The sequence below is a fragment of the Lupinus angustifolius genome, chromosome LG02, assembly GCF_001865875.1.
Source record: "Lupinus angustifolius cultivar Tanjil chromosome LG02, LupAngTanjil_v1.0, whole genome shotgun sequence".
In the NCBI taxonomy this organism is placed as follows: Eukaryota; Viridiplantae; Streptophyta; class Magnoliopsida; order Fabales; family Fabaceae; genus Lupinus; species Lupinus angustifolius.
In genome coordinates this window covers 19,008,971-19,022,712 of record NC_032010.1, presented here as the reverse complement: position 1 = coordinate 19,022,712, position 13,742 = coordinate 19,008,971, and the positions used below count along the sequence as shown (strand labels likewise).

General features: G+C 30.2%; 1 protein-coding gene across 1 annotated transcript; it reads right to left on the bottom strand.

Annotated features, from left to right (window-relative positions):
* Positions 4,932-11,167, bottom strand: LOC109327900. Its single transcript, XM_019561070.1, has 5 exons — positions 11,163-11,167; positions 9,139-9,719; positions 8,128-8,620; positions 7,960-8,041; positions 4,932-5,156 (listed from the first exon to the last, which is right to left on the bottom strand). Exons 1-5 carry the CDS (start codon positions 11,165-11,167, stop codon positions 4,932-4,934), a joined length of 1,386 nt encoding a protein of 461 aa, XP_019416615.1.

The window sequence follows — 13,742 nt, the reverse complement described above, 5'->3', positions numbered from 1 at the left end:
ACTATCATATTTTAAAAAATTAAAATGTTCCCGCATTCTCACACATTCAGTAATCCCAACACTCATTTACTCACGAGCAAACTCATTTACTCTCAAAATCGACTTCGAAAAATCATTCAACCTCATCATCATTGAACACCAAAACACAAAAATCATTTACCCATTCAATACGAAAATCATTCAACACTGATTTCAAAAATCCTTCACTCGTTTAACTTCAAAAACATCATTCACACATTCAACATCGTATTGAAAGTAAGTTTTCCTTATAATTATTTGTCTTTTTAAATACATTATATTTAGCTTGTATTGAGTTATAAATATTTTCCTTATAAATGAGTGAAAGTGATTTCACTCATTTAGCTTGTATTGAGTTTTGGGGTTTCCGACCTCTTTCACTTTAATTACATAATAATGTATTGCTCTGCTTAGCGAGCTTAACTCCAAGATTTAGGGATTTATGCTCATTATATTTTTTTTATTAATAGAAAATGGATGAGTGTAAACCGATTGACGAAGGAGTATGAAGAAGGAGTGATATCATTTGTTAGCTTTGCAATTGAGAATATTGAAAATCCTAATAGAATTGTATGTCATTGCTTAAGATGTTGTTACTCAAACCGAATTACTCCAAATTAGTTAAAAGTTCAACTAGTGTATCACGGTATTGATCAAAGTTACACATGTTGGACAAGACATGGTGAGAAGAGAGACGTTATGGATTGTGACGATGAGAGATGCATATGAAAGAAAACTACACAAATGTATATGAAGACCATCATTTCGAGGAAATGGAAAACGTTGTCGAAGAGGATCTTCAGGATTATCCTGAGATGTTTCAATAGTTGATAAGTGATGCTGAGAAACTACTATATGATGGTTGTACTAAATTCACAAGATTGGCAGCAATGTCAATATTGTATAAGTTGAAATCTATTAATGAATAGGTTGATAAGAGTTTCACCAACTTGCTTGCACTTCTGAAGGATATGTTGTCGAAAGATAATGTGCTCCATTCTCGAACCTATGATGTAAAACAAATCCTACACTCCATTAGCATAGATTACACTAGGATACATGCTTGTGAAAATGATTGCATCTTATTTTTTAATGCGTATGTTTCATTAAAGTTTTGTCATAAATGTAATGTATCACGATATAATAAGGAAGACTCAATTCTCAAAAACGTTGTATGATATTTTCCCATCAAAGCAAGATTCATGCTTATAGTTAGCATTGCCAAAGATGCAAAGAAGTTGACATGACATGATGAAGTAAGGAATAAAGATGGCAAGCTTCGACATCTTGCTGATTCTCCTCAATGGAGAAAAATTGATCATGACTATCCTAGTTTTGGTCAAAAATTAAGTAATCTACGCCTTGCATTATCAACAGATGGAATTAACTCACATAGTGTTCAAAGTTGCTCCCATAGTACATGGCTAGGGATGTTGGTGATATACAACCTACCTACTTCTCTATGCATGAAGCACAAATATGTGATGTAATCTATGTTAATTTCTAGACCTAAAAATTCAGGAAATGACATAGACATATATTTGGCAACATTAATTTAAGACTTGAAGCAAATGTGGGAGACATGCATAAATGTATATGATGCGTATAGGGAAAAAGATTCAATTTGAGGGCTTTGTTGTTCGGCACAATCAGTGATTTCTCTACCTATGGTAATCTGTCTGGATATAGTACAAAAAGATATTTTATATGTCATGTATATGAAGACAATACTCATTTAATGAGGTTCGAACACTGTAAAAAGAATGTCTTCCTTGACCATCATAGATTTTTGCATTCAGATCATCACTATCAACGATGGAGAAAACCATTTGATGGGAATAATGAAGAAGGTCATGCTCCTTTGCCGTTGACAGGTGACCAATTATTTCAAAAGCTAAAGGGTTTGAATAATAACTTTGGTAAACCTTTTTCAAAAGAAATTGTCACTAATGGGTGAAAGAAAAGGTCAATCTTCTTTGAATTGCCATATTGAAGTTCATTATAAGTAAGACATTTCCTCGATGTCATGCATATTGAAAAAAACGTGTTTGAAAGTCTCATTGGTACCTTACTCAATGTCCCTAGTAAGACTAAAGATGACTTGAATTCAAGGTTGGATTTGGTTATTATGAGAATAAGAAAGGAATTGGGATTGATAGTGAAGGAAAAACATACATTTCTTTCTGCAACAGCTTATACTTTGTCGAGGAAGGAGAAAATGGAATTTTGTAAATTTCTGCATGGTGTTAAAGTTCCAGAGAAGTACTATTCCATCATTCAGAACCTCATATCAATGAAATACCTTAAGTTAAAAGGTCTTAAGTCTTATGATTGTCATATACTTATAGAGCATTTATTGCCCATTGGCATACAATCAATTCTACTTTAAAAAGTTAGAGGAACTATAACTAAGTTATGCTTCTTCTTCAAGGCAATTTGTAGCAAAATGATTGACCCTGAGAAATTACCTGCATTATAAAGATAAATTATTTTGACTTTGTGTGAGTTTGAAATGTATTTCCCATCTTCTTTTTGACATAATGGTTCATCTAAGCATTCATCATGTTCGAGAGACACAACTATGTGACCCTTCCTATATGAGATAGATGTACCCCTTTGAGCATTATATGAAGACATTAAAAGGGTATGAGAAGAACCAATCAAGACCAGAGGTTATATTGTGGAGTGATATGTTGTTGAAAAAGCACTTGATTTTTGTACCAGATATCTTACCAATTGTGATTTCATGGGCATTCTAAAGCCTCAGTATGCAAAAAAAAAAAAGATTTGGTGAAAGTATTACTGAGAATGAAATATTGACTATAACAGAACCGAATTGGAGCAAGCGCACTTATGTGTTTTATATAATGCCAACGAGGTTGAGCCATATATTGAAATACACATAGAGATGCTAAGGAAGTCTTACCCAAGTAAGATGAAAATTGGATTTACAAGAGCATAATCGATGTTTCATAAAGTGGCTAAAAAATTCACATTGATGAGGAGTTGAATATAAATACACATTCATTTTTCGAAAGATTAAAATGGTTAGTCAATGGTCTAAGTATTCATGTCTTATATAATCAAAAGATGATCTTACAAACAAGGATGATCTTACAAGCAAAAATATTTTCCTCCAAACAAGGATGATCTTACAAGCAAAAAACAATCAAAAGTAGATGCAAATAATCTTTATATAATTATAGCTTAATTTTGATTATTTGTAATTTGTATAATTTTGTTTCATTGTAATTTGCATAATTTTTTATTTGTAATTATGTGCTATGTCTTAATTGACATGATATTCATTGTTTATAGTTTGTATTATATTGATGTTGATAAAACAAACTTCTAGCCTATATTAATGTGTTTGTGTTGTTGAGAATGTGTAAATGTTTGTGTTGTTGAGAATGTATGTGTTGCTAATAAATGTATTTGCAAATATTAATTTCTACAAATTAACAGCGAATTCTAGGGGAAGCCCTGTAATGCACTGTTGTAAAGGATAAATATAACAACGCTTTTTATAGACTGTGTTGTTGTATATTCTTAATACAACAATGTTATATGTGTGTTGCGCTATTGTATTAAGGTGTTGCTTGAAAATATTTATGAATAATACAATTACGCTTATCTACTAATGTGTTGTTATATATAATTGCAATACAACAACGTAAAAATAAGCGATGTTAATAATGCCTATAAAAGCATTGTTTATGTGTGACATATATGACATTGCTTTATGTATGATGCGCTGTTGTATGTATTCAATATATGACAATACTTTTTGTTTGATGCACGATTGTATGTATTCAATACAACAACGTAATACAAGCGCTGTTAATCGTGACAATATATTACTGTGGTCAAACAGAAAATGCAATGAAACATTATTATATATCTAAAATTAATATGCGTTGTTGAACTGAAACTCTAACGTAGTGTTTGTATGTATTGCACCATCTAATCTAAGTACATAAGGACACAAACATGGGAACAAGTGAGTAAACACAACAAAAAACAATTTACTTTTCTGTTGTACTTTTCAGGTTTAAGCACTATTATCCACCGAGTTATATATGATGTACCTTGCTTGAAATTATATAAGTTTGAGATAGATATGTTGCACCTATGTTGGATGTATCTAAGTACCCTTTGGAGTCTAGAATTGAGCATTGAATTCAAGCTTAGAAATAAACATGGATCTTGGAATTCAATTTTTTTTGCTTGAAAATTCTAAGTACTACTCCCTCGTTATATATATAGTTTTTTTTGTTTATATTTTAGGTGTTATGCATATATTTTAAGAAATCATTAAATAATGTATAATTTTGATATAATTTGACTAAAATAATCTTATTTAATACATATTGTATACTAAATTAAAATGAAATGAAAAGATAGATGGTGAAAACGATGAATAATGAATAAGGATATACTTAGAAAATAAAATATAAATGTGTATTAAGTTTTTAAAATATAAAAAATTAAAAAAATATGGAAAAAAATTAAAACATCAGGAAATAAGAAACATGTAGAATTTTTATTCGCAAATTTTAACTATTTTTTCAATTCTTTACATAATTTCTCAACAAAAGTGTTTTCCTTGCATAAGGGCAACACACAAAGAATTGAATTTAGAATTGCAATTCTATGTTTCCACAACTCACAATTTTATAATTATAAACCAATTCCAATTCTAGAAGAAATTAAATTTCGTAAGTATAATTAAGATTCATTTTTCCCAATAGGCAACCCTAGGTGGCTTTGAATTCAGTCATTGCTATTAATTGCCAACAAAAATTATTTCTAAATATATTAAATAACAGGGGAAATTTTATCCTAGTTTTTTTATTATGAGGCTAAAAAATATGCAGGGCAAGTACCAAGTAATCAATATTCCAAAACAACATTTAGTGATGGTTATTAGGGCATGGGAAACAACCACATAAACTGTGCCTTGAAAATTGTGTATTATATTTCTGGATCATCTTTTGAGCTTGTTCACTTGCCTTCTGAATTTGCTCTAAATGATTTTTTCTAGCTGTTCTTCTCCATTCCTCAGCTTTCCTGTGAACCACTGACATCTTTTTCATCAACTTCTCTTCCATCTTTGATCTCATCTTTTGTATTTTCACCTATACCATATTTTCAATAACACATGCTTAGGTCTCATTAAAAATAGACATATGCTTAGTTTTAATGTCATGCTTTTGAGTTGAAAACTTGCTATGTGATCTGTAATATTCTAAATAGATGCATGTTTCAATGGTTTTGAGAATTTACAAGCAGTTATAATAAGAGTTGAAAAAGAGGTTTTGAACTAGGATTTTGTTTGTACATCATTATTATGGTTTGAATAGGATGGTAGATTAATATTTTCCAATTTTTAACCCAATGTAAAATAAAAAATAATGATTCTTTTAGAACCTCTACAGCCACACATATCCTCCATGCAAGTGCTCAATTTTCCAGACTGATATCAATGTAGGGTAAAAAGGTACCAAAGTGTGACCCAGTGGCCAAATAGTAATAAATAAATAAAAGTTTAATATTAATGGTAGTGTAAAGATTTATACATAGTCAATATATCATTTTTACTCATTTGTATTACTTTTCCTAAAGAGTTAATGATGATTAAAAATTGATTATGGATGATAGACAGATGATGTATAAAACTCTTACACTATTAATATATATATATTCAATAAATTAAGGAAAGAAACCACATTATTTACACATAATTATCATATAAAATCTATTGTACAGATTGAACTAAATTGCAATTCTTTGATTGTTTTAACAGGTACAATTATTTATATGTATGCGATATCTTATATATAAATACTCCTAATATTTTATATTCAAGTTGAACATGAATTAAAGAAACAAATGACCACAAATACGACATAACTCAAGCTAGCTAAGATGGCTTCTAGTTTCTGACGAATTTCTAAATATAATGGCAATGATACATGTGCATCCTAATAAAATCTGAACAATAAACTTTGGCATTTTGATGGAAATCACGGTTGAATGAAGCATGGGATTAGAGAATTTGTAATATCAACGTAGCATTTAATCTGTCGTGGTTTTTAACATAATCACAATTGTACTAAATATCTTCCTATTTATCTGTACATCTTATAGGATTTATATTCTATTTCTTAGGCCGTTGAAAAGTTTAAGAATGAATTAATTGTTATTTTTATATTTAACACTATTTAATACTTTCTTGATTCAAGTAATTAAGTTACATATAGAAACGATGACCCAAAAAAATCATATAGATTAAACGGTGACTACCCAATAGTAGAAATAAAAGTGTAATTTTTTAAACAAAAAAGATGATAATATATTTAAGTCAAACAAAATATGGTATATCGTGAAGATAAATCTAAATAGTATAAAATTTAATATTTATTTTTGGTTTGTTATAAACTACAATATAATTATAAAGATGTGTTTAAATTACTCTTGTAACTAATCAAAATAATGAACAAACATTGATTCATAACTTAACTATAGTTGTCAGAAATTTTAAGAAATTACATTTATCTCCTCTGCATGTGCAATCAATGTAATATATGTATATAAATTAAGGATTATTTGTATAAGTTAGTTTGTGTAACTTCACTAAAAACTTTAAAGGTGTAAGTGTAATTTACTCTTAACAAAATTAATACATTTATTGATGGGCGTATTTTATTGTAGAATGGAACAAATAAATAAGTTGCATTACTCATTAAAAAAACTAGGGAACATTTTGACTTGCATGGTTTTTTCAGTTTCTTTGTTTCGAGGGAAGAATTAAGATAAAGAGTCAAAGATGTAGTATTTGATCGAGGAGGAGTGAGAAGTGGGAGAGCGATTGAGACGAGTAGAATCTTTTCCATTAATGGAGATGTAAGTGTTTAAAAAATAAAGGAAAATATAATTTTCAAAGACATATCTACCTCTTTCATTATAATAAAATTACATTTTTGTCATAAAAAACAAGTAAAAAAATATACATTTTTCTATCTATTAATAGAGAAGATCCTTCAAAAAAAAATTAATGAGAATAGTTCATTGGTGGATGGTGATATGTGACAAATAAAACCCTTTGAGATCATGATTTTATACTATTTTTTCAAAAAAATAAAAAGAAAAAAAATTCACCTCACATTCCAATAATGTTGGTGGGGTAGCTAGAAGGAAATGGACCAACATCATGGTAGACAAAGCATTTGATTGCAGTGGAAAAGTTCATAACAGGAGGTCATGTATAAAACTTCTAAAATGCTAGTTGGACATTTTTATTAAGCATATCACCTTATATAGATAAGTGTATTATCTATGGTTAATATTTAATCTCTTATATCAACTTTAAAATATAAAATAATATATGAATGATTATTGAATATGTGTATAAAAAAAACTTATAAATATTACATTGTAAAAATATAAGTGAAGTGTGTATAACTTCAAAATTGTGGCCGCCACTTGTGGGTTTTTTTATATGTCGGGGAAACTGCATCTATCGCCGGCAAGGTCAAAGTAATGATAACTGAGAAAAAGAGGTTGATTTAACAAAGTCTTTGGAACACTTCTACCATCCTTCATCTTTAAATAGAGTTCGATTCCTAGAAGCAATATTTATTAAAAGGTACCGTCATGAATTTTAAAAAGGATTAATTTCAAACTCAAAATGATAAGGGGATAACTTGGTAATATGAAAAAAAAAATCCTTTGATATCCTAGGATAACTTTTTATAACACTGCTGATGGTGTTTTCAACTACAATTAGTGGTGATAGGTTGCAATGATGAAACACTATTCATATCTTATAATAGCTTTTTTAACACTATATATAACACCACTGATGTTTTCAACTAGAATCTGTGATGATAGGTTGACAAAAAAGCTTAATTCATGATAAAAGAATTTGAAATGAAATACCTCGAGCTTTCTTGATTGAGCTTCTGCTTTAGCATTTTGGAGGTTTACCCAAGCTTGGATTTTTGCTTCCTCCCTCTGATATCTGCAACTCAAATCACAATTTATTTCTAACCAAACATTCATATAAGGTGAAACTAAACCAAAACACACTGAAACATGTTTAGTTACCTAAGATAGCTCTTGTTCTTCTCATCTTCTTCCCATGTAGCAGCTCTACATTCTGAATCACCATTCTGGGTAGAATTATGTCTCAAACTCTTTGTTATTTCCTCTTCCCCTTCCTCTTCCTCTTCACTTGTGCTCCAATTTGAAGAGATTAAATCATTTATTGTTCCTAGTTTCACTTTAGAGAAATGACACTCCTCCACAGTGTAGCTAGTGCCATTGGGGTTTGGCAAGGCCAATAGTCCAGACCTAGTTTCAGGAGTGATATGCCGAGTCGGTGATGAACTCTTGATTGGTGTGTGGCACCTTGAAGTAGTAGAGCTTCTAAGTGGAGTCATTTCTGTTCCAACATCTCTATGATGAACATCATGAATCACTTCTGTGCATGCATCTTGCATTGCTTCCTCAGCTAGGTTTCTAAACAAGAACCCTTCTTGAGTTGGTTCTGAATATCTAAAATTTTGCATGATAGGTTCTATGCTATCTGTGAACTTATCTGCATTTCAAGTTGAAATTCACTACATGTTAAAGAGTTGTTCTATTAATTGAACGCCATCATAGTATTCAATTTCAAGTGCATCTCCAATGGGATGAAGAATTTAGGTTCCCTTCCAATTTTTAAACACTAGAAGTTGCATCTTGCAAGGGTAACAATACATGTTATCATCATGCTCAACAGCTTAGAACAACAAGGAAATAAGAAACTCTAAAAAGTTTTGAATCTTCAACAATTTAAGGTCCAAGAGACCACAACATAAGTAAAATGCTAAATTGAGACTGGATTCTACATTAGCATATTGATTTGAAGCTTGAAAACCCTAACGAGACTTAAATTCTATTGAAGTACTTATTAAAGATGAAAAAAGTTGACAAAGTATGCAAAAGTTTAGAACGAAATAAAGGACAAAGGAGAAGAAAAAGATAATGATGGCAAAAAGGGTAGAGTGAAAATAATAAAGGAAATGCAAACAAGTAAAAAAATGTTCAGTTTTGAAGTTAAAATGGTAATCCCACCTTTTAGGGCCATGTGGTCTGTTGGATATGCTGAGACTCCTTCATTGAAAGCACCAAACGGGTTATAGCGCTCAAAAGATGCAGACCTTTGGAAAGTTGGCACAGGTTTGGACACCCTTTCTTCATTGACTGTGACCCTATTCTCCATTTGTTGCTTAAAGGTGTCACATTGTCTGCTACTTTTTTTGCTGTTATTTGAGGACTCTGATAATGACAACTTCACATAAGGTGGTGAGTCATGGAAGGAGGTGGTGGTGGTAGAAGTAGTAGTGTTCATGAGCCATTTCTCTGCATCATCCCATTTTGAAGGGAATCTCTTCGTTGCAAGATTTCTTCCAAGTCCAACATTAGAAATGAAGCTGAAAACAGGTTTACCAGGAGTTGAAGAAGCATGTATTCTCCTATGTCGTTGTGTGGCGATGTTTTTGTTTTTGGTTTCTGCATTACCATTTGGCATTGGAAATTCTGAGGTTTCGTTGAGATTGAGCTTGCAAAGTTGATCAGTGAAATCATCTTCAAAGAGGTTGCTTTTGTTTTTCCCATACATGTTCATGTTGCTCTCAATTCTCAATGGTTGATTTCTACAAATAAATAAAAATAATAAATAAAAAGACATAAAAGAAGAAAAATGAGGAAACAAAGAAACACTTTGTAATGCATTACAAATGAGTTCAACTATGCAAGAGAATTTGGAGTGTCTCTAGATATGCATGGCTATGTGGTTCAGTTAATTAGTTGCATTGGTAGAAAAAAGAGGAACCAGTGTCAAGAGAAAGTAAAGCGGGACAAGATACTAAACAAAGGATAAAGCAGCACTTATTAGTTTGAACCTGGGTCTAAAGTAATAACAAGTACACTCATAAAATGTCTCACATGTTATTGGTGATAAAATACATATCTTGTTCCAATATCCGATTAACAAATTTTGTATGGACAAAATTCAATGATGTTATTATCTGTGTAATTCTTTTTAATAAAGACATAATGTATAAGATAGTTTATGAATTGAAATATTATATATCTAATTTAATAATTATTACAAGATATTTTTATTATGAGTTTAATATTTATGCAGTATAAAATTTTTATACGTTAATTATATTTTTTACCACTCATATGTATTAATTTTTATTTAAGACTCAACTTATGGATGCTATATGGACATTGTTGTAAAAATCTCTTACATTTTTTATGCATAGATATTAAAAAAATTTATTATATAAAAATAGAAAGAAACCTAGATTATATATATAATCGTGTGTATGTACATTTTAATCTTGATCATCTGAATAAAATTTAATTTTCATATTAACTATTATTATTTCTCATAATAACAACTATTATCATATATACCCACTGCCCAAGACTCTACTAAAATAATACCTAGTTAATATAATATCCCCCAAATTTATATTTATACTAAAATAAAAGTTTAATGAGAAAAAATATTAGTGTAAGAGTTTTATATATTGTTAGTCTATCATTTGTTTTTCATTTTTCATTTTTAATCATTATTCATTATCCAACAAAAGTAATATAAATGAGTGGTGGGTGATATACTTACTATGTATAAATCTTTATATTAACAGTGCATAAATATTACACTCAATATTAACATTTGTGTATTGTTAACTTAAAGTGTTGTCAGTACATCTAGTGGTGGAAGATCTCAGGACTGGTGGGGGCAACTGCCCCCTGAAATTTTTTAAAAAATTAGAAGAAAAAGTATTACTAAAATATGTTTGACCTAAACTTGGTGTTTAAATTAAATCCTAATTTCTAATTTTGGACGATATACAAGAGGCACATATTATCACTTTTACTATTATTCTATTCGGTATTAACACAACATAGAGTCAACATCTCATTATCCTACTTAATATTCATCACTATTCACGCTATATTAGAAGTTGTACATGAACAGTCCATAACAACAATAATTTGCAAGTGCATTTTTTACCAATACTTTCTTTATGTTACATTCATATTTCCTAAATTGATGATTAATATTGCAGTAGTATTACTCCATATTATGGTATAATTATTGACATTGTTGATACATTCAGAATTTTTGTTATGACATACACAATGTTTTTTATAGTCATACTCAAATTCTCTAATAATTTGATGTTCTAATGATTCATTATATGATTAATTTCAGGTTAATGAAATTACCTAAAAATGCATAATGTCTAAGCATAAAAAAATTGATTCCTATTTTAAAAGGAAACCTTCTGATAAAGATAACGAAGATGATATATATAGCTTAGAATCTTTATCCCAACAAAAGTTCTCATTTGGTCAAGTAGTTCAACCAGATCAGCAACCTTCAAATGTTAAAAAGGTATCAATAATTGAATATGATATTAATTCTTTAGAACGTGATCCTAGAAAACAACTTCAAATTTGGGAATATCCAGTAAATCAAAGAGATGAAATTTGGAGAGCTTATCTAAATTAGGGACCATATCAATATGATATTGAAGATTATCCATTAAATAAAGATAAAAATCCAAGACGGTTTCAATCCACATGGTTCAAAATGTTTCCTTCATGGTTAGAGTACTCTATAGTGAATGATGCTACTTATTGTTTACTATTTGTTCAGTAATAAACCAAGCGCACAAGCTGGATCTAATGTCTTTACTAGAAAAGGATCTAGAACATGGAAAAAGTCAATGCTGGGAAGAATTGTGCATTTCTTATTCATCTTGGCGGCTCGCCTCATAATAATGCAATGAAAACTTGTTTTGATTAGTTGAGCCAATATAGGCATATTCACAATATCTTTAATGTGCAAAGTTCTGATCAAATCAAACAAAACCGACTACATCTTAGGAGCTCTATCGATTCAATCCGCTGGCTCACTTTTCAAGCTTGGGCTTTTAGAGGCCACGATGAAACGCCACAATAAAAAAATAGAGGTAATTTTCTTGAACTCATTAAACTCCTAGCATCATACAATGATGAACTTGCAAAAGTAATGTTAGAGAATGCTCCATATAATTAGAAGTATACCTCTCATATAATTCAGAAGGAAATCATGCATATCATATCTAGTAAGGTGAGAAGATATATCAAAGAAGAGATTGGGGATTCTAAATTTTGCATAGTTATAGATGAATCATGTGATGAATCACAAAGGGAGAAAATGGCTATTGTTTTGAGGTTTTTAGATAAAAATGGTTGCATACAAGAACGATTTTTTGATATTGTGCATGTCAAGGATACTACATCTATCACTCTTAAAAAAGCAATATGTGGTGTTCTTTTTCAACATAATCTTGATGTTTTAAACATTCGTGGCCAAGGGTATGACGATGCAAGTAATATGAGAGGAGAGTGGAATGGATTACAAGCATTGTTTCTCAAAGATTGTTCTTATGCTTATTATGTACATTGCTTTGCACATAGATTACAATTTGCTTTGGTTGCTGCATCAAGAGAAGTTATAGTTGTCCATTAGTTTTTCTCAAAATTGAATTTTATTGTCAATATTATGTGTTCCTCTAGTAAGCGTCATGATGAGTTACAAGCTGTCAAATCAGCTGAGTTAGAACATTTGCTAGAGATTGACGAACTTATAACTGGTAAAGGAGAAAATCAGATTGGCACTTTGAAACGGGTTGGAGATACTCGTTGGAGCTCACATTTTTCTTCAATTTGTAGCTTGATAAACATGTATAATGAAACTTGTGTAGTCCTTCTCAAAATTATAAATAATGGATCAAGTTCTCTTAAACGTATAGATATAGATGTTAATTATAATACTATGACTTCATTTGAGTTTACATTGATTTTACACATAATGGTAGAGATTATGGGGATCACAGATTGCCTTTGTTAAGCCTTGCAACTAAAGTCCCAAGATATAGTTAATGCCATGCAGCTAGTTCGTGCTACAAAAGAACTGATTCAGAAGTTGAGAGATGGTGGGTGGCAAAATTTATTGAAAACTGTTACATTATTTTGTGAGCAATGTGACATTTATATTCCTGATTAATAACGCTTATATAGCACGTGAAGAGTGTGCTCTTCATCAAAAGGATCACATCACATTTGAGCATCATTATAGAGTGAACATATTTCTAACTACAATTGACAAGCAATTACAAGAGTTGAATCGCATGTTCAGTGAGCAAACAATGGAGCTTTTAACTCTGAGCACTAGTTTGGATCTTAAGGATATTTATAAAACATTTAATGTTGATAATATATATCCTATGGATTTCAGTGAACAGGAAAAGATTAACATGAGATATCAACTTCAACATTTTATTCTTGATGTTGTTAGTCATTTAGATTTGAAGAACCTTTCAACCATCTCTAAATTAAGTGTAACTATGACAAAAACAGGGAATGTGAATGCATATTACTTACTTGATCAAGTTATCCGTCTTATTTTAACTCTTCTAGTTTCTATAGCTACTACAGAAAGATCATTTTCGTCAATGAAAATAATCAAAACAAGATTATGTAGTAAGGTGAAAGATGAATTTCTTGAGGACAACATGGTATACATTGAAAAAAATAGTTGAAACATTTACCTCTAATTCAATCATTGATGAGTTTAAGACTTTAAAAGAATGAAGAGCAGCACTTTA

Coding starts and splice junctions, on each gene's coding strand:
- LOC109327900 (XM_019561070.1), bottom strand. Junction 8,621..9,138: donor AGACCACATGGCCCTAAAAG/GTGGGATTACCA, acceptor CTTGAAATGCAG/ATAAGTTCACAGATAGCATA. Junction 5,157..7,959: donor CTCAATCAAGAAAGCTCGAG/GTATTTCATTTC, acceptor AATATGGTATAG/GTGAAAATACAAAAGATGAG.